This window comes from Pyxicephalus adspersus, chromosome 7 (assembly GCF_032062135.1).
Source record: "Pyxicephalus adspersus chromosome 7, UCB_Pads_2.0, whole genome shotgun sequence".
In the NCBI taxonomy this organism is placed as follows: domain Eukaryota; kingdom Metazoa; phylum Chordata; class Amphibia; order Anura; family Pyxicephalidae; genus Pyxicephalus; species Pyxicephalus adspersus.
The window spans coordinates 27652147-27674022 of record NC_092864.1 but is presented as its reverse complement, the minus strand read 5'-3'; the positions used below and the strand labels follow the sequence as shown (position 1 = coordinate 27674022).

At 38.0% G+C, this 21876-nt stretch overlaps 1 protein-coding gene across 1 annotated transcript in view; it reads right to left on the bottom strand.

The window, feature by feature from the left end:
* The window catches only part of LOC140335374 (contactin-associated protein-like 5), a 212877-nt gene that overhangs the window by 159065 nt on the left and 31936 nt on the right, over nucleotides 1-21876 (bottom strand). The window contains exons 2-3 of the mRNA XM_072417940.1: nucleotides 20972-21073; nucleotides 17800-17993 (exon numbers count right to left, since the gene is read on the bottom strand). Of these exons, the coding sequence (XP_072274041.1) occupies nucleotides 17800-17993; nucleotides 20972-21073 (296 nt within the window). The remainder of the gene's footprint in view (nucleotides 1-17799; nucleotides 17994-20971; nucleotides 21074-21876) is intronic.

Below are 21876 nucleotides of genomic sequence, written 5' to 3'. Positions count from 1 at the left end.
TTTGTTTTGCTACTGGACCTTGGTGTGCTTTCTTCTCAACTAGTAAGCAGGTGTTTAAAGCTTAAAGGAGTGTTACCCTTCAAGTGAGAGGTGATCACTGTTGTGTCCACCAAGGAAAGAAAGGTAAGTGGACAGCCAAGATGAGCATATTGTTCTGGGTTGCCTAGAAAGAAGATCATAGATGGATTGATTTTCTTACGGGGGTGGCAGGAAGGTGACTGTTCTTCAGGCTTTGCCATGTTCCATTGAGACGAAGGAGAAAAAAAGGCAAAAGTGGTGAAGAACAGCAATCTGCTTCCTTAATGATCATTAGCAGAAAACCTCATCATGGTATTAGAGATACCTGAAATATTATTTGGCATTGTTTAATTGCTTGAAAGTTCTGGAATTATCTACATAATTAGTTTACTACCTAAAAAGTTTCACTAAAATTGTCTTTTGAAGCATCAATTCTGTCTGGGTATTTGGCAAGTCTATTGGGCTGAAGAATGAAATCCCCCCTGGGTATCCCATGAAGGTGAGCTGATAGGTGAAGGGAATTGCATGAAAAACTAAAGACAACATCCTGCTGGGTGGGAGCCAGGAGAGGGGGACTTTATGATGGCCAGAGGTGGCCATGCTCTCCTGGGAGACACCTCATAGTAAGTGGTCAACAAGTGTAAGTTAGTAGGACTTACAGGGTTTTGCGGGGTCTATCATTTCTGGCCACCTAAATATGTCTGCTGATGGGAGCTCTGGAGATAGAAATACATGAATAGCATGCTCATTAAAAATATTCTTAGCCTAAAAATGAAATGAAGATACCACATAAGCTTCACCAAATTGTATTTTAGTTTTTGGTTTAAGTAAGCTTTAATTGATGTCTACCCAACCCTATTATATGTATCTGGGTGGCAGTGTGAATGTTGTTGGGGCATTTGACTGAAAGCAAAGACGTGTCCTTTGGTGCAATAAGATTGTTGTAGAGAATAACATTAATAATTTGTCAGTGCTACACAAGCACAGGAAAAAATAATATTCATAATGTAAAAACTCCAATATAATAAATTGTGTTCCCATTGAATCCTCAACTGATCCCCGAATAGGGATTTTCAGTCCCTGGCTGTCAGCAGTCATCACCCGCCACCTCTAATATGTTGGGATTATGACGATTATTAATTCTGATATTATTTGGAACAAAGCTTTATGTTTCTGTCTCCCACAATATATTTTAATATTAAGATGTAGCAGCTGACTGCATATAAAACAGCATTGTGGGGCTTTTCCATTATTTTCCTGGAATATTTAAAAATGATCCACGCAGACCATAAAGATTATATTATATGAGAGATGACTATTCAGGCTCATCTTGCTGGATCATTCCGCCGTGATGTTTCATTTGTATCGGATGAAGGCTCGAAAAGCCACGGAGCCGGATCATAAATAATTTTCATGCAGCTTTATTGGAAACATACAGGAAGAAGTCTTGGTATTTAAATGTACAATATTTTGTTCTGCATTGCTTTAAGCAAAGTGCAAAGGAAAATAGACCATATATGGATACTTTGTTCAATTTTATAAATTTCATGATATTATAATTTCTTTACAGGAAGAAGATCAGAATTCCTGCTATTGTTTTTATTTTGAAAGGCGAGAGAAAGGTAAAGGAATAGGAAGAGTGTTCATTTATCTATCTGGCATTACAATGCTTTTTCACTCCTCTTTCCACAATAGCTGTGTGAGTAGGTGAGTTGATAGGTGAGAGTAATTAGATTAGGATAACAGGAGAGAGATTAGGATAACAGGAGAGGAGGAAATCATGTAAGGGGGTGGCCATATTCTCCTGATACACACTTGTGATAACAGGTTGCTGACAAGTAAAAATTAGTAAGAACCGGCAATGTATGATGCCAGAGATGGGTTTTGGGAAAATGGTGAACGTCAAAAGGACACAAAATAGGCAGGACATCAAGGTGCAGTATGGAAATTACAGTACACCATTTGTATTGGTACTGGACCTTGGTGTGCTTTTTACTCAACTAGTAAGCATTACAGTCATTCCCAAGCCAAAAATAGGAAAAGGGTTCAGCAGGTGAGGAATGGGGATGCCAATGTATATTTCATTTACCTATCAGACATTACTATGCTGTTCCAATTCTCATTCCACAACTGCTGTCCCTTTTTATTCTTGTGCTTGGACAGCAGAGAAGGAGGGTAAGGGAATATCCAAGGACAGTAACCTGCAGACATCCATGCCAGTAGAGACATGCAGCAGCATGTGAAAGTTTATGATTCAGGCACCATTAACTAAAGTCATGTAGATGTTGGTGTTTTTCCTTAAAACAGATCAGCTCTATACTCATTTGGCAATGAGAGAACCCCATCACATAATAATATACAGACTTTGCTTTCCCCTACAGTCAACTAATTCTGCTTTGCAGAGATTATAAGATTTTAAAGTGCATATAAGCCTGAACAGATTTCAGTCCCATTGTCAGGAATCTTCAAATTCAGTGTGGAACCAGTAGCCAAAGCCCACAGCAGAAAAATAGATGAGTTGTTAGTAGCTCCCATCAAGCAGGAGAGAGAGTGCAAAAGCCTAAATTAAGATAATTTACCCTTAAAGTGGAGAGTATCAGTGAGGAAGATCAAGGGATAATCCACAAAAATCAGGAAAAGGCAACAGGAAGATTCATTGTCTAAATAGGAAGTGAATCATTTGGATTGGTCACTGTAACAGAACCAGGTGCAGGTAGTCAGATATTTAGGATCAAGGATTCACGAAACAATGATCAGGTCAGTTAATAAACGTCTGAGTGGCAGCCATGCAAGGTTAGAGTCTAAAACCAAAGATACCAGAGTTCAACCCAAAGAAGAGTCAGTTACTGAAACCCAGTGTCATTGGCAACCAAGACAAAGGCCCTGATTTATTAAAGTTCTCCAAGGCTGGAGAGAATACACTTTCATCAGTGAAGCTGGGTGATCCTGCAAATCTGGGATGGATCTGATCCAGGATTGAAAACATTTGCTAACAAAAGCTTGACTTTTAGGAAATCCATTCCAGGTTTGCTGGATTACCCAGCCTCACTGACGAAAGTGTATTCTCTCCAGCCTTGGAGAACTTTAATAAATCAGGGCCAAACATTGAGGGAATATCTCTCCAACAGAGACAGGCAAGTAACAACCTGATAGGGTATTTAGGGCTCCACTGACCATCCAAAACACAAGCCAGTTTGTTTTTTTAATATTTTAAATGACCTATTGGTCTATAGAGTAAAAATAACCTAAGGATACCTTGTGAAAATTATTATCTGTATAACTAATACAATCTTTTTTTAAATGAGGAAAGGCAACATTGACTATTTATTCACCCCCTCTCCTTTCTTTGAATCAAAGCTGCAGAATAAAATGTAGCCATTAGACACACTTGAAAAATAAAATGCACAATTCTAACCCACTATGAGCTCCGTTTATGTATGGTTTCAAATCGTCTTTTCTTTTTTTCTTTATTAGTAAACCTTTACGAACTTGCCTTATTAATAGCCGTAATGATGCAATTACCCCAGCTGGGCCATCTGCACACATTCCCGGCCTATGTACTGCCTGTATATACAAATACCATTTCACTGTCCCGAGCCCATAATGTGTCCACAGCAGATACATCAGCCCTGGAGGTTAATGCATGAAAATGAACACTTGCCCAAGGCCAAGCTTAATTGTATCCTTTGAACAGGAGTATCAGGGGGTTTATAGATGCTATATACTCAGCATCATAAAAGTCCCTGCCAGGCAGAATATCTAAACTAACACATTTCAAAGAATGAGAAGCAGAGAAATTCTAGTGAAAGGCTTTTTCTTTTTTCCTCTTGTGCCTTTCTACAAAAAAACACTGCTGGATGAAATATATTTAGATCATGAGCTGAGACCGCAGGAAGCATATTAAAAGAAAGAGAACTCCAGGCAATAAATGAAAATATAATAAGCACAAGAATAGTTATTTATTTTTGTGTTCATTTTAATTTTTGATGAACTTCTCATGAGGCCAAAAAGTATTCTTCTCTACTACATTTTGGACTTTCCCTGTAAAAGGGAAAGTTCTGAATTCTTGGACCCCATTTAGATCCTGCACATACCATAGATCATCCAACATTAAATTAAAGGATTCCTCTTACCCATTCACTTTCTTGGTTAGTGGAAGAAGTTTACAGCTGTTGTGTACAGATCTGCAGAAATATTTGCAGCTTCATTTGTGAAAATAATCAATTAATGTTCATCCAACCTTTATAGAATAATAAAGTGACCAAACACAGCTTGTTAGGTATTTGTAACAATCTGAGAATTTTTTTTTATAAAGATACAAAATATTGGGAAATCATATTCCTTAATTTGACCCCTTTAACAAATTATCACAGGGTAACACTCTCCAATATGATACTCTATAGGATAGACAATACTCTGATTTTGATTTTCTCTTTACCTTTCAAAATACATCACCACTGGGAAATCACAGCTCCAACATTACCGCCTATAAGACTGACTTTATCCTTATGTTTCTGATTATATTCCTGGGATATGCAACCTACAGAATGACCGCTCAAAAGGTACAAAATACTTTGCCCCAACCTTCTCCCGATCCTTCTGATTACACTAACAACCAGTATATCAAACCTTCAACAGGATCCTTCATAAGGTAGAAATAATATGCTACTGACTTTCTCTCTATTTTTCTAAACACATCACGACTGGGATATCATACTTCCAACATTATCTTCTAAATGGTAGAAAATATTCTGTTTCCAACGTTTTTTCTACTTTTCCAATTACACTAAAAATTGGGATGTCCAACCCTACAACACAAACTTCCATAACTTAGAAAATACTTTTCTCCTTACCTTCTCCCTATCTTTTTGGTTACATTCACCATCAGAAATCAAAACATGATTCTCTGTAATGTAGAAAACACTCTGCTGCTGAACTTATCCCAGACTTTCTGATTACACTCAGCCCTGGGACACCTCCAGCATGAACCTCCATAAGGTAGGAAATACTACACTTGACTTGACTACAGTTAAGGGATTTCATACCCTCTCACAACAACTTCCAATGGGTAGAAAATGCGTTGCTTCTGAACTTCTATCTACTTTTCTGAATAAACTAACCAATGGAATATCACACTTTCCAACATGGTCATTCCTAAAGTACAAGATGCTCTTCTCCCGACTTTCAACCCATGTAAATATACCACCATTGGTATATCATCCCTTCCAAAATCACGCTCTTTAAGGTAGAAAATATTCTGCTCCTGACATTCTCTCCACTTTTCTAATTACACTCACCATTAGGATACCCCACTCTCACACAAACATCCTTTTTCTCAACAAAACTCTTTTTAAGGTACTTTGAACCCTACAACAACCTCCTCCAAACAGTTTAAAATAAACTGTTACAGACATTCTCTCTAATTTTTTATACACTCGCCATTGGGATATCCTAGCCTCCAACAAAGACTTCACAAGGTAGAAGATAGAGCAATGAAAAAGGTGCTTTCCAAATGTCACCTATAAACAACTAGTACAGATACCAAATTTGGGACATCTAATTACTGATTATCATTATAAATTTAAAATGCCAGCAATTTTTATTTCATAAGACAACATATATAGCAATAATATATGTATATTAGCAATATAGTGTGAAGGAAGTTCAATTGTCTAACAATTGTTTGGTCTCAAATCATTCCAAACTAAATGCATTTTGCAGACAATGCAAATTAGTTTGAGACTCATGCGGAAATATAAATTCAATCCTGTGCTTTCCTTCACTTTTGGCAATGGTAAGAAGCATTTGGTGGGACAGCTGAGAGAGCAATCCAATGAATACTGTTCCTCCTAGGGAAAGCAGGAATCACCCATTTTCCAACCTAATATACTTTCTCCAAAATCTGCTCTCAATGACTCATGACTCACAATACGACAAAAAAGAGACATCTCAAGTCCGTCCACCTTGTCTTAACTTTACTGATTGTACAACTATTATCAAATATGACCCTCCATAAAGTAGAAATACTCTTCTCCTGACTTCCTCTTAATTTTTCTGTTTGCAATTAATAAAAGTTGGTCTATTAAAGCCAAAATCCAAGCTGCTATTAAACTTACTGGCGAAATTAGGAAATTAGGTCCCCCCACCCCCTCTGCACTGCATAAATTGAGAACTCATGGGACTAGGGCAGAAATTAATACATTAAAATACTTTACTTCTTGCTATCACAAGCTTTACCCTGGCTATGTGACTTGTCACCTGAAGACACCTTTCTTCACTGCCCAGTCAATCACTGTCATATACAATACAGAACCTTTAATTTGGATCAACTGTAATCCTTCCATTGTTTTTGCTTCCTTCTGCATCTCTCTTTATCCCCTTTCCAAACTCAACAAGCATTGAGCATTTTGTTTAGCAGCATTAGCTGATGAGTGACATGAAAAGCATAACATTCTGCCATCCAGAGAAGAAATATGGGGAACCCATTATACAGAGGAGAATGGCTAAGAAGACGAATATGCAGAAATTCTCGCTAGGACACATGATGGGTAATCTTGTGACAAGCACAGTACGGAAAATGAGCTTTTAATGCATCACAGGTTGCTTCATGAATCATTTTTATGTGTCGAAGTCACTTTGCTAGACATTTTTTTCTAATATTAATCCAGGAAGAAAAATAAAATGAAGATTTTCTCCAAAACAGAACAAAATGAATAAGATACAATCTTATGTAGCTACAAAAAACTACCAATGTACATTCTGTCATTGATAGCATCTATAGCAACCTTTTTTTGACCTTTTTAACATGGAGTAACTCTTGGAATGAGTTTCAGGTCCCCAGGGAACCCCTTCTAAAAAAACTATATCCATAGCTCACAGTACATTAGCTTGGTGTTGAATGGGAAGAATGCGTCTTATATTGATGACCATCGGGAAGAATACACTCACCATTGGCTTACAGATAGCCAAAAAGATTATTGGTGTCACATAAACTGACCTGAGGGTCACAAACTGCGCATTGCTCAAGAAACCCTTCGAAAACTCCTTAGGAACCATGGGGTTCCACAGAACCCTAATTAGGAACACTTAGGAAGGTTTTCAGTTCCAAACAAGGTGGACACCTAAGCAGAACACCTGACTCCAAAAAACAACACTGATCACAAGCAACATTTAGTTACACTTAGATTGATGACATTTAAAATAGGTCAGGCTCTCCCTAATCTCCTACTCATGCTATTCCGTTTACAGCCCAGACATGGGTGACCTTTACACTTGTGTCTTCCATTGTGAGGGTGGTATCTTTGCCACTCCTTTACATACTTTTCATTTTACAGTTCAGAAATGTTTCAAAACCTATGGTTTGCCAAGAATCCCCAGATTTGTGCATTTGTAAATTCTCATCTTCCTTTATAATTTGTATAATAAATGGAGGTTTCCCAGGGGACATGGCAGATAACAGCACTACTCAAAAAAACGAAAATGCATAAACATGAAGGTATTATCTCAGCATGTCAATATGTGGTATGACCTGCAAGAACCTTTGTTAATGATGAAGATTGGCAGATCCACATATTGCTGTCAGAGTCATGCCTTCTTAGAAGAATTGGCATGAGACAACCATGAAAAAACTAGCAAAGCTTTACTCTAACCTAACACTGAACCAAGTTAGGTTTCAAAGAAAGGTTGCAGCTTTACTAAAGTAGAAAAAAAACTTATATATTCAGGCTCTTTAATTTTGTTTCCAAGTGAAATTAGGGTACATGATGCCAAATATACTCTGAATTTGGCATCACACATTCTACAACTGGTAAAGTAATATTGCTATAAAAGTTGTAAAGAAACACACTCAAGTAATAAGCATGCTTACTCTACTTGATCAAGAATTTTACCAAAAGCTAAAGTCGCCTTCTGTGGCCTTCAACAATGCATCAATTATAGTGACACAGATTCTTTAAAAATGTAATAAAAGCATTAGCATGGTAAAGAATTATGTCTATTTCCCTCCCCAGCAGGTAAATCCTCACTTTAAGTCATAAAATATGTGTCTTGTAGTAAAGTATGGGCTGATTGTTGGAACCACTTAGCACACAAGGGCATATGACACAATATGTAGCATTCTGGGTGATTAAGGTGTAGGTCTTAGCTCCTGCAAAGCAAGGTTTCATTAGTCCCTAAAATGGAGTGTTTTAAATAATTTCCATATGCAGGCAACCTTGTCATCCAACTGGTTTCTCCAGTTCACAAGTTTTAAAAAAAAAGTTGGATAATGGTGAAACATCTTCATCATTACTAAACCAGTCCAGCTGAAAGTCAGAAATAACCAATGGCTACACCATGACCTAAACAAATGGAAAGCTGCTATGGTTTTGGTGTTTACTGTCTGCTTTTTTTCTCCGTTTGGAGACATTTTTCAACTTTTTCCAGTTTATATATTTCTAGATTTATTCAATTGATGTACCTTGCCTTTACATAACTAATCGGCACTAATTTCACAAGATCAAGAACCATGGGGGAGGACAGTAGGGGGTCTGTTAATAAAAGAAATTGCTGTAAAAATCTATCATTTATCAATTAAAATAATCTTGCAAATTCTTTCAATTTGGTCAAAAAGTAATTTCTGCTTTTTTTTTGTAGTGTACATGTAATTTTTAGAAATAATCTATTCTAATTAGCATTTTATGAATAATTACTAATTAAGATAAAATACATTTACTTAGAACAGAACATACAAGAAATTTCAAGAGAAAATAAATCAAGAACACATATCACTTATTGGTGAACACAAGAGATGTCTTATACCATGATCTAAGTGGCTGGTCCTCACAGCTTACCATCTTTGCCCCAGGTTGCCAATACGAGGTACAGACTTCTGTAGTGTTTAAGCAATCCCTACCTTTAGGAATATGACTTTTAAGACACAACATAGAACTCTAACCCCTCCTTGTTTCTTTTCAATCTAATAACAATGGTTTGTTCTTCAGAGATGGTCCTACCTTCACTTTAATACAGATTTGATTCTTTCACTGCACTTGGGTCCACTGAAATTAGAATATTAACACTACTTGCATGAGTTATCTTTTTGAAGGACTCATTTTTATTAGCACGGAACAATTTTCAAGCCATGAACCCCAAAGCCAGCACCACTGTCACTATGTTAGGATGAGATCTTCTGTTTAACTTGTTTTAATACACATAATAAATATATTGCTCTATATAAAGCAACTTTCTAAATCCTCCAGTGTCCAATTTACCTTTTTGTCTTCACAAACAATATTTTCTCTCCAGAGATCTGTAGAAAATTACTATCTTTTACCTCCATAACCTAAAACTGATGTATGTATCTCATTTAAAAAAACAACCAGTACATGTCGAAATGGTTTAGTATGTTGAGTGGGAATTTACATCATATCCCTCAGGACCCACATAGATAAGATTTGCTTTAACAAGCACAAGACACAAAGAAAGTCCCCTGAAAATAGTGGCCAAGCAAGAATGATTTTCAAAATAGTATCAAGAAACATTTCTACCTCATTATGATTATACCACAATTCATTCTAAGTAAATTCTGAGTATTGCAAATGCTTACCATATGTTTTAAGTTCACACCTTATCATAAGTGAAATGTGCATTTGTGCAGCTGTTCCTCTTCCTTTACAACTCATGATCTTACTGCCTACAAGCATACATACATTTTTAAGGACAGAACTCAACTTCATAAGGTTTATAATATAGGTGGTAACTGACCACCACACCAACCAATATAGCCAAAAGTATGTAGAGAGCCCTCTGAATGATTGAGTTCAAGTGTTTCCAGTGAAGGATACTTATGCCCATTGCAAAGGCTGCACCAACTGCTGAGATGAATGCTGCTGCACTAGCAGAGTAAATTTAGGGTAACAGTCTATTTACTAACTAAAAACATTTTTTTGGCTTTTCAGTTTGTCCTGGGCTTCTCCACTTCTTTGTGCGTCTCTCTGGTTGCCCCTTGTAGATGAGATTTTGAGGATAGGACTGAACTAATATAAGATCAGTGGCATTTTAAATGCAACCTCTCTGTTGATTTTACACTCCCTACCGGAGACTACATCCATTCCAGGATTGCTTAATCCTCAGGGTTCATTATTAAAGTGTATCTTCTCCAGTCTTGAAGAGCTTTAATAAATCAGGCCCATTGTTTTTGTTGTTACTGGTCGCTATAACTATACCAATGTTGTTGCAATTGAAGCAGTTTTTATTAAATATAAATATATAATAATTAATTCCTAGAAACCCCTTTTATTTGTTCTACTTCATATCGCTTTGAAGAAGTACTTATATTTCAGCACATTGTGCAGTTTCAACCTTGGGACAAAACCTTGGTAAAGATTTTTTATGTTCAATCATGTCTGTGCCTTTGTATACAGAGCCAGCTACATGAAGACACGGTGTCATCAGTTTGGTGGCTGGGGGGGCTTGCATTTTCTGCACAGCCTTTTGAATACCTTTGGGATAAATTAAAAACATCAATTGTGGGCCTGTTTTTTTGGCTAATTTCAGTACTTGACCTTACAATTGCCTTTTTTGTCAAATAAGCACACATTTGCAGAGCCACATTGGAAAACTCTCAAGTGTTCACTGGAAATCCCTCAAGTGTTCAATCTGTATGGGACCGACACAATCCTTTACCAATTATGTGGTACAAAGGCTATAGCAGAGCACTGAAACGGTAAGAAAGGTCAAAGTCTTTGTCATGCTAACTAATAGGGAATATTACACAAACCCCATCCTTGTCCGGTCTGCCAAAATCCTCTTTGAGAGCCACAATGCCTGCAATTAGTCCTAGTCCATAGTTTAAGATATCTGAGTCTATGCCTTTCAACACAAGCAACACAGAATAAATAGGGGACAATCAATACTGCTGCAAAAGCATGTAATATTCAGAGGCCAATTATGATAATTACCAGTCCTCTGGGGGCCACTGTGATTTCCACTGACTTGACAGGAAGTCTTTGGGGTTTCTTAGACTGTTAGCTTTTCTGAGATGTTTGGAGACCTCTTGGGCTTATTACGTATCCAGGAGGTATCTGTGTGCCATTGTTTTCTGAGATGTCCTGGGTTTATCATTAATCTCCATAGCATTACCGGAATCTTTGGGCTCTATGTGACCTCCATTCTTTGGTTAGCCATGGGAGTTTCTGTGATGGAGACTGCATTGCCTAGAGTCATCTCCATGACCTCCTTAACCTCCATTGTTAAGTCCAAAAGGCCTTATCGACTTCCAATACTTTGCCAAGAACCTGTTGATCTCTGTGACCTCTGCATTTTCAAGAGGTATTGGAGGTCTCTGTTATTTCTATTGACTTTATCGGAATATATATTAGTCTCAATGATTGTTACTGTTTTTCTGAAAAGATCTGGAGGCTCTCAGGACTTTATTGGTTTTCTAAGAAAGTTCAAGTGCCATTGTAATTTCCATGTCATTATTAAGATGCATTGAAGGTCTCTGTGACCTTCATTTCTACAATGATAAGTTCTGGCGGTCTCCACGTATAATATCCACTGAATTACAAATGGAGGAAAGTAAAGTTGGCTTTTGTCAAAGATAAAACCCGATATTCTGCTTTGGTGAAATGTTCTGCTTTTTTTGCTCTATTGTCACAATGCAGCCTTGAGTGGAAAACATTTCAGCACCCATTAAATTGAATTTATGAATAGAAATACATTTCTTTTTCTTTTACTGTTTTCTTCTCTAGATATTTAGCAATGTATCTTCCCTGGAGAAGGGAGGATGGCAAGAACATATATTAGTTTAGAGTTCTGGAAGTCAGATTTGCAGACATGGGCTTCCTTTCTGCAGTCCAATTATTTCCCCTGTATTTCCTGTGCATCCCTGCGGCCTATAAAAGTGCTGAGAGGATAATTCAGAGAGGAAAAATCCATTGTTTCCACTTACCACTTTCCTCCACATTATTAGAGTTCAATAGCTTGATGCTGAGTCAAAAGGTGAAGAACGTAAACATGTGTCTTAGCTATGATTCCCAGTTTAGAGACACGTATTCTTAAGAGCAGCTTTGTACTGAGACCAATGTGCAAACATTAAATGAAAAGAGGAGATGGAGGGAGAGGAGATGGAAGGAGGTGGAATATCGATATGTAATCATTATGTTATTGTTATTTATAAAATCTACCCAATAAACGGCTACACGACTGGTTTATTTATACCTTGATGATTGACTGGCATGAGCAGCATAATCCCGCTGACTGTCAATCATTTAAATCTTGGAACCCTATTACCTTCTTCAATTTTTGATGGAAGGTCAGACAGAGAAAACTTGAAAGCTCTCAAATAGACTTCAGAAGCTCAGCATGTGCACAAACTAAAGGAAAGAACCTTAATTTCACTTTCTGCATAGATGTTTACTCTTCCCAATTAGAAGTATTTGGTATTATTTAGATTGGGATTATGTTTAAGAGTTTTTAAATCTAAGGGTGCAAAATGTTATATATTGCAGCTTGCCAGTGGTAGGGTGTAATTTCTTTAACTTCAGTTGGTGAATCACATATCCTGTTCTAGAGTGACAACACCCATTCACTTTACCTATGGAGGAGTCGTTTTGGCACCCTTGAAGAGGATGACAATGGATTTGCATAGATCATAGGTTTTAAGTGGTTTCCAAAGAAAGAATTGAGAAGGGTGGGCAACAACGGTTGGGATTTTAGTGCTGCACAGGAGAAGAAGGCCCCAGTTTATCAGATTTGTTAGCTGACAAGGAGGTTGGACCATGAGATCTAATCAAATTGAAGGTCACTGCAGCACTAGAGTAAGGATTTGGCCATTTAGGGCTAACCCAAGGGTTATAAAGAGCAATGTAATTAACCAGAATTGATTAGTATTGGCAGCCCAGTTAATCAGTGGTTAGCTGCATGGAGTTTGCATGTTCTCCCCATGTTTGCATGAGTTTTCTCCCACATTCCAAAAACATGAAGTTATGTTAATTAGCTAACCCCCAAGTTGGCCTTAGGCTGAAAGAAAGGTGTTAACAAAAGCATTTCAGTCTGTTTTGCAGGTTTAAGATACAATGGCAGGTTCTTGAGATAAGGACGATGAATAGATTCATCACCACCTCTCATCTTCAGGAAGACTAATGCCCATTTGTTGGTGAAATAAATAGCAAAGTCCCCTTTGCTGGAATCATTTTACTGCATGGAGGTTGCCATCCCAAACCAGGATGCAGTTGTGTGAGGCCCTCAATGGCAACCTGGAGGTTCTGTACATCCCTGCCAATCATGAGGAAGTGTACAACAGGTTGAAACAAAAGAGAGATTTACAATAGGGAATAACATAGTTCAGTTTTAGCCTCACCAAAATTTGGTGAAGGTAAAATAAGGGAGGTTTAAAGTAACTAAGGGGACTTTTCAACATTAAAAGAATAAAAAGTCACCAGTAGATTTAATGAACCAGTGATTTGCCAAAACACATATATCATCTCTAGATAGTTTTGGCCTTAAATCATTAAGCGATATTTTTATGTTTAAATCTAGTCTTGGAAAGTCGCACTACATTTGGCTGTTCACAAATTGTTTATCTGGATGAACCAAGTTGGCTAGTTTTCATAAACTGTTTGCTGAGAGGAAATTAATGATGCATTTGTTTAGAGAAAGTCTGTAGATTCTTCCACATTCCCATGAAATGAGTTCTTTCCTCCAACTATTTAGAAATTGTTTATAATTGGTGTCTCTGCTGACAGCTGGTCGTATGGTGCAAACCAGGAGAGGAAGTTCCCTGACTGTGTTGCAGTTCTTTGATGTCTCTGCTGTTTGAAGACTCACAATATGCTGAATGTGTGGAGGTACTCAACTTGATAAACGTAGCAGCACTGTGTACACTGAGATGAGAAACAGCAAGCAAGAAAGGCTAAAATGTGTTTCCATTATGGAGGGTGAAGTTCTACATATTTAGGTACAGCCTCATAAAATGTACAGGGTACAAAATGTGGGGAATCATGCTGGAAAGGGTCTTTCCTTTCATCATTTAGAAGAGCAACACTTATATCTTTGCTGTTTCCTAGCATGATTCTAACTGTATTCCGATAAGTGGCTCTTGCATGCAGCATCTAACTTATATTTTTTATTACCCTATGAGCATGAATACCAATTACCTAACATGTCTTCTGTTGAAGATACAACAGATGTACACAAGTTCAAATGGAATCGATAGCCAAGCTACAGGCATTCAAGTACTTACAAATTCTTTAAAAGCAGTAAGTGTGCTTAAAAGTTCTTACAGCTTTTTGAAGCAACTAGCATTATGGAGTAACTCATCCTAGAAAATCAAGGTGGATGCACTGAAGTCATCAAAATAGTTTTCCATCTTTGGTTCAGTGCCCTTGATCTGTTTTTAGAGAACAAAACGTTGGAAGGCTTCATTATTACTGCTGGAAAGTGATCAGAAAGAACCATGCTGCCTAGTCGTTGCTGGGAGGGAAAAAGAGCAGCAGAACTCCTGGGAGAGGAAATTAAATTTATTTTATTTTTATTAATTAATTAATTTATTTATTTTGGGAGGTTTGGTGGATCACCCAAGTTCATGGATGAAATCAGTGTATTCTCTCCAGCCTTGGAATGCTTAATAAATCATGCCCAGTGAGTCACTGTTAAAGCAGAACTAAACCCATTACATTGGTATTTGTAAATGAACTCAGATAACTTAAAACAAGCACATATATAACCTACTGAAAAGGCTGCCTTGGAAGTGGTTGGATCACAGTTTTATTTACTCTGATTTGCCTTTGTTGGAATCCTTTTACTGTATTATCTGTGGGCTCCTGATGCTCTGCCAGTTCATTCTGAGATGCCAACCCTTGCACACAGAAGTCATGGGGGCACACGTGTGCTGGGACAACACAACTGGTTTCCTGAGTCTGAGCTGGGATTTTCTATAGGCGAAGAGAGTGGTATTGTTGGAATGTTGTCCGGTGAGCACTGGTGCTGTACCAGGGCCTTACAACCTCTCTGCAACCATTTGCTGTCTACGTGTTCTCCAGAGAGAGCTACGTTGCCTTTTTCAAGGTGGGTTTTCAGATGGTGACACAGTGGACCATGACTGGGCATTAGCACAGCTACATTTAGTCTCTATTGGAAGTCCCATTGACAAAGTGACACCACAGGAACTGAATATAGGGGTAAGGTCATTTGCCATCCCAAACCAGGAATCAGTTGTGTGAGGCCCTCCATTGCAAGATCACCCAGCTTCATGACATATTTTAGAGTGGGTTTTCCGATTGTGACAACATTGAACATCCCTTTAGAAAGTGCTTCAGCACCTAAATGTGTAGTCTACACTGGAAGTCCATATGACAAAATGACTAAAATATGCAGGAATTAGCTTGAAAAATACAAAGTTGCATTAATAACATCTCACAATACTACTAATGCCCCATACTTCGTATATTAAATCATTAAATGAGCTTTCTCATGGGAATGGCTAATGTAGTGAAAAGTTCCACCTTCTCTGCCAGAATAAAAGTGCAGCTCAGGCTAAGCACTGTTAAGTACGGGGCCGGAGCTCTCTTGTATTATTAAGAGTTGCATCCTGGGAGGTCTTGTACAATAAAGTGCCTGAAAAACTCTTAATGCTGCATGATTGATATCATAGTCTTTCACCATCCATTAAAATCTACACCACTAAAAGCGCCACTGACTTCGATACTTCTGCAAGAGAAAAATAATCCCTTTGGTAAAGAGAGGAAAGTGCAGCTTTTAGGGCAGGACCACAATGATGGCTGGCAAGACTTTCATTTATATTAATGTGGCTACAGCAATAAAGAAAATTCTAGAGCAGTTGGCAGCAAAATGTTCGGACAGAAATAATTTCTTTGTTCTTTTACAGATTCACTAACCTTTAAATCTCTGTTGGCTTACAGTGGACCTTAAATGATATTAAAATGACCTTTTTGAATTTCTCCAAAGATTCTCCAAAATCAAGCCAAAACCCCTGAGCATTGATTTGCCACCAAAATTGCCAGAATGGTGGAAACAGGTATACCCATGGGGACATAACTTACATGAATTAAAGACTAAGCATAGCTTTCTGTAACTCAAAGTTTCCCTAATTTAGGAAAACTCAAATTTGAAGCCGGCATAAAATATTTATATATTTACCCCCTTAGATATGTTTCATGCTCAGAATAAAACACAAAGGAGGAAAAACTAGAAATAAATACCATATTTTTTTTCGTTTTTTATTAGGTTTAGGGTCCCATCCACATTTGTGTGCTGCAGGAATGCATTAATCTGTTACTGCAGCACATGCCATGAACTTTTATTTTTATTTGCATCTAATTCAGGTGCATTGCAATGAACTACAATGAGTGGTAATACATTATGGTGCTTTTTTGGTGCAATGAATCATACAAGATTTGGATTTTTTGTCTATTCTGGTGCTTTGACCGCCCATGCATTAGAATAGGCTGCCTTAATGCAATGCAAATTAATGCATTTTAATGTATGTTACCTTACATACAGTACATTAAGGCAATGCATTCGGCAGCCAGGTGTAAATGAACCCCTTTCACGTTCTTTGTTCTTAATGGGGTGAAGGGAAATCTTTCCAAGTGAGAAGGAATATGTTTAGCATAGTGGGGAAAGGTTGCAAAATCTGATAATATTTTTTGTTATTCAGGGGAAAACTTTAGCCCCACACTCTTATAAAGGGGCCACAAAGAAGAGGAGGAAAATTACATTTCTCAAAACATAAATGTATGGGTACATTTTAAACAACACGATATGTCCCATTATGCATTAGTGCCCTTAGATTGTTAGCGGTTTGCCATTGTAGGGTGAATGAGCATTGGAAAACCACCTGCAGGGCATTATTCCTCAGTGATAATATGAGCATATACCTAATACATAAAAAACATCCTACATGTGAATGTAAGGATTCATGAAAGCAGCCTTCACCTTTCTATATATCAATATTTATCCATCACATTATCAGAAAGTAACAGTCACTTACTGGGCTTCCATGTATGCCCCCCCCCCCAAAAAAAAATGCTTGATATGATATTGCCTTGCCAAGATCCCGTGTGTATCCAGCTCACCAATTCCATCATTTAGCAAAAACATTTCTGCAAGAGTATTACTCCATATGTAATTCTCCTTCATACGTGTTTATCCTACAAAACCAACAAGATAAATTCTAAATGCCTAAAGCAGACCAATACTTAAGTTGGACCTAGCATTTGATATTTTCATAATAACATTTTGAATGAATACATGGTAACATATCCTGGTATATGTAGGAGAGACCCTGTGATCAGTGACCCTGACAAGGCCAAATAATACCAGTTAAGAAAATAAGAATGTTTCATATGACTATTTATATACAATACATGTGTACATTTATGTATATTATGTTCCAGTTCATTCATATAGGGTGGGGGGTTGCTGGTTGTATATACCAGCCAGGCTTGCAGCTCCTTTTTTCTGCATTATTGTCCTGTTTATGAAAAAAACTTTACTTTTTATTAGTTAATAGACATGCAATTTTTTGGGAATTTGAAGAATGGTTATTAGTCATGTCAAAAGCTTGTACTTTAGTAACTAATGTAAGCCAATAAAGGCCATCGCTTGGCCTCCAAACTTCTGTAATTATCATTGGAGAGCACTTAACAAGACTTAGCTGATTTCACACAACACACATTGTAGCAGGGAGGATGGCAGCGATGTTACACAAATTGCCTGAGTTCTTTGCCTGAAGTAAAAAAAAAATATTCTGAAGGGTTTGGAAATCTGAAATCCTACCCAGATGGTGTTATCATGATGATATGGTTTCCAGTTTCGTCCCGTGTCGCTGAACATCATGTTGAACCGTGTTACCCAGTCGGAACTTCCGTATCTTCCTTGTGTTGCTACACCTGTAATATCAAATCTTTCTCCCAGATCAATTTGTAGCCATTGTTTTCCATTAGATTCCAGGGGGGTCCAGCCACCGGCTCCTGCAAATAAAAGCACAAACACAGTATGAACATAGATGGATGGAAAAATGTGAGCGCCGCCTTGTTTTGCAACGCAATTATCCTGAAAGAGTGCAATTATCCAACCATAATTATAATACATATTAATCCAGTATTCTAATCTCATCATTTACTCGAGCACCATGGACAGTGATTTTAAAAATATCTTTTTCCAACAGAATTTCTTGGTTTTGAAATTGTATGAAGATGAGATATGTGCATACCCTGAATGGTTCTCTTCTTTTGCACTGTCTGAATCACTTTGGTCAAATCTGTTCCCCTTTATGGCTAAATTCAGATTAGTGGTTTTTGCAAGCTACATGTTGCATGACCTGTACAGTTTAGAACTTAAACAAAATACATCAGGAGCCAGAGGGTTAGTTATTTTACAAAAGAGAAATTGCATGTACTACTTTCTGTAACAAACCATGGGTAGGCCTGACCACTTTGCTCTATGGAGAGATACTGTGTAGCAACAGTTACTTTTTCAGGGAGATCTAAAGATCTATTTTCTTGGAAAAGGGAGAATAGACAGGCTTCAATTTACTCCCATGTGAAGTTTTTTATTACAGGAAATATTTTTATTGTGACCTCCTGTGGACTGTCATTACGGGCACCAAAACCTCTATTTGAGGTTTTGGTGCCTACCCCATTTTTTCTGTCTACCCCATGAGATACTTATCAAAATGTTGCTGCCTTTGCATTATTTAAATACTTATTTATTGCCCTTTATGTACCACTCTAGTGTTGGGCTACACGACATTCCAGGGAAAGATAATTTGCCCTTTGCCTATACACATTGTGCCTGATTTATGAAAGCTCTCCAAGACTGGAGAAGGTAGACTATCATGGGAAAATCTGGATCATCAAGTAAACCTGAAATGGTAGATCACCCAGGTATTGCTCTGATAGTCTATCTTCTCCAGTCTTAGAGAGCTTTCATAATTTAGGCCCAATATATCTTTATTTACACCTGTACATCTCCCTTAGTAAATAAATACCTCCAATCTGTCGATGAGCTGATCAGAGCCATTGATTTCTTACCATACGGCTTCTTTGAAAGCACAATTATTTATATTTGGAATATTTCTTACCCAGAGCAACAGCATCGACCTGACAGCGCCAAGCAGTTTTTGATGTAATAAATTTTTTTTTTCTGATTAATTTCATTACATTTTCGATCTGGTATTTTTCCTGACTCTTGATGTTCCAGAATTCCATATGATTGTTAAAAATATTGTATCCTTTTATCAGAAACAAAAAGAATGCAGCAATAAAGGATGGGGCTGGGGGTGGGGTTCACTACAGAGAAGGTTTTAATTGCATTTTTATATAAATTACAATTTCCCTTCAATAAATATAAAGATTAAATATGATTAAGTCGGAGCTAGGGGTTACTATCCCCAGTTCATCTTGGTCCGCAGCACTCTGTAACACTTATAAAAGTACTAAATGCACAGATAATTGGATATCTTACCCCTGCAAAAATTATACTCACTCCTCTACATGTTGGGAAAGTTGCGGAGCCAAGGGCATCTTTGTATCATCTTTAAGGGCAATAGCAATGCCACCCCACACGCTCTTTTTGGAACCACGTTTTTAACCTTTTGTGGAAAGCTTGGATACTCCTGTAAAACCTTCTCCTGAGCTAGCAGTTTTACATCTCAGCATGAATAAATTCCCTTCCTTTTTTAGGACTATTGTTGCACACATCCTCCTAGCAGCAAAACTTGCTATTAATAGACTATGGAAAAATACTCAAGGACCTAATTTTACTGATGTGATTTCTGATCTTAATACGCAATGTTCATTTGAAAAATTTTATAATAGAACTTCTCCCACTTCTCTCATCTTTGCCAGTCTTGGAGGGCTTTCATAAATCTGGCCAAGTGAGTAACCTGTATTTTGGGCTGGGGGGGTGGGGGGCATATGTGACGTGAAGGGACCAGTATAACATACACATATCTTCACAGCCAGTCTTATATTGGGGTGACACACTCGGCCATTGCACCCAGCCTACTTCCCCCATAGATCTGTGACACTCCTTGGGCTTCCAGAATGCTTACAGGCCCCTTTTTAAACATTTTCACACAACTTTCAACCAGGATTCAGATAAAAAAAAAACATATGTAAATGTGAAAGTTATATATATTATTAATGAAATATTTATAAATAAACCCATAGAAGTGGATTTATAAAGCAGTGAAGATCACACCTTCAACATTCTCAGGTGGAGAATCAGTTACTGCCTTTGGTAACACATGGACCTGAAAGTTTCCTTATCGGGAAATATCTGGGGAATATCGTCTTGGTATCAGAAGTTTGTACAGCAGAATTAGGGTTGGAAATTGGGAAGCAGCAAAGGAGCGTATCTGATAAGCTGCAGTGCAAGTACCATGCCAATAGGAGGAGAGAGTAAAGTGAAGGAAAAGGAGCTCATCAGTCTGATGCTTCTCCTTTCACTATCCTCTGAACTGCATCAAGGAAAAATCTGGTCTTGTGCCAAACCTGACCAAGCTGCGCAGTTTAGCAGAGCTTTGCAAATTTCAGGAGGAGATTAAAATACAAATTCCAGTATAACATCCCACTTTCATGTGTTTTATCTGTTTGCTTGAATTTCAGCTTTAGCAGCTCTTTTACATAAACCAATTTGTAACTCAATGATCCTTCAACCCCCAGCGTGAGGATGTGACAACTTCCCTTGTGATTTCCACCAACTCTTTTCATTTTGAGGATCCAACCCCATCACTAACAACGTTCTCGGTCCTGCCCTTTCTCACTGTAATTGGTCCTCTTCATCCTGTAGCTCATTTACTTTGCTAACGGATTTCATGAAAATAAAAAAAAAATGCTTGTAATAATTTACATGAGGCGCTGATTGTAGTTAGACACAGACGGTCTAATGAATTATTCATGGCGGCTCTGTAGATGGTGACACGCACTTCAAATGCCCAACTTACCATTGTGGCTGTTGAGTTTTGCATTGCTGTGGCTGAACAGTTGTGAGGAGCTGTCAAACGCTGTGTGCGGTAGCACAGAAACCAGGGGGTCATCACAATTATCTGCAGAGGATGGAAAGAAAGGGAAATTGTCACCAACACACTAATGATTCAACAAGGACAATATTGTACAGAAAATATTTATATGGAGATAGAGGAAAAACACAAATCACACAAAGGCCAGCCATGGCCTTCTTTAGCTGGGACCATATGCAGGGCCAGATTTCTCACAAGGCCACCCAGGCCACAGTCCAGGGCATTATGACCATACATGATAATACAATATCTCTATGTAGAACTCAAACCTGCTGCTGGCTGACCAGCTCTACAGTAACACAATGCACAAAGTAAAACTGAAATTAATTAGACTGGGGTCCCATAGTTTGAAGAGATATGTGCAGGGTGACATTTCTCTTCTCTCTCTTAATTTTATTACCCCTTCACTTCTTCCCTGTCTCCCCTCTTTTCTCCCTCTCTTTTCCACCCTCTCTCTCCTTTCCACCTACCTTCCTTCTCTCTGTATCTCTCTCTGTCCCAGTAACCCTCTCACCCTTCTTTTCACTCTGCCCTCTACCTTTCTTGCCCTTTCTATGGCTCTTTCTCTCTTCCTTCTCGCTTTCCTTCTCTTTTCCCGCTGTCCTTCTCTCTCAATTCTCCCTTTACCCTCTCTCCCCTTTTCTCCTCTCTTTCTCTTCCCTCCCTCTTTTCCTCTTTTTCTGTCTTTTCCTACCTTTTCTTTGCCCTCAACCCTCTCCTTCTCTATCTGCCCTTTCCCTATCTCTCCCTGTCACTCTCTATCCCCTTTGTCTTTCCCCCATCCCAATGTCAGCCGTATATATATATATATATATATATATATATATATA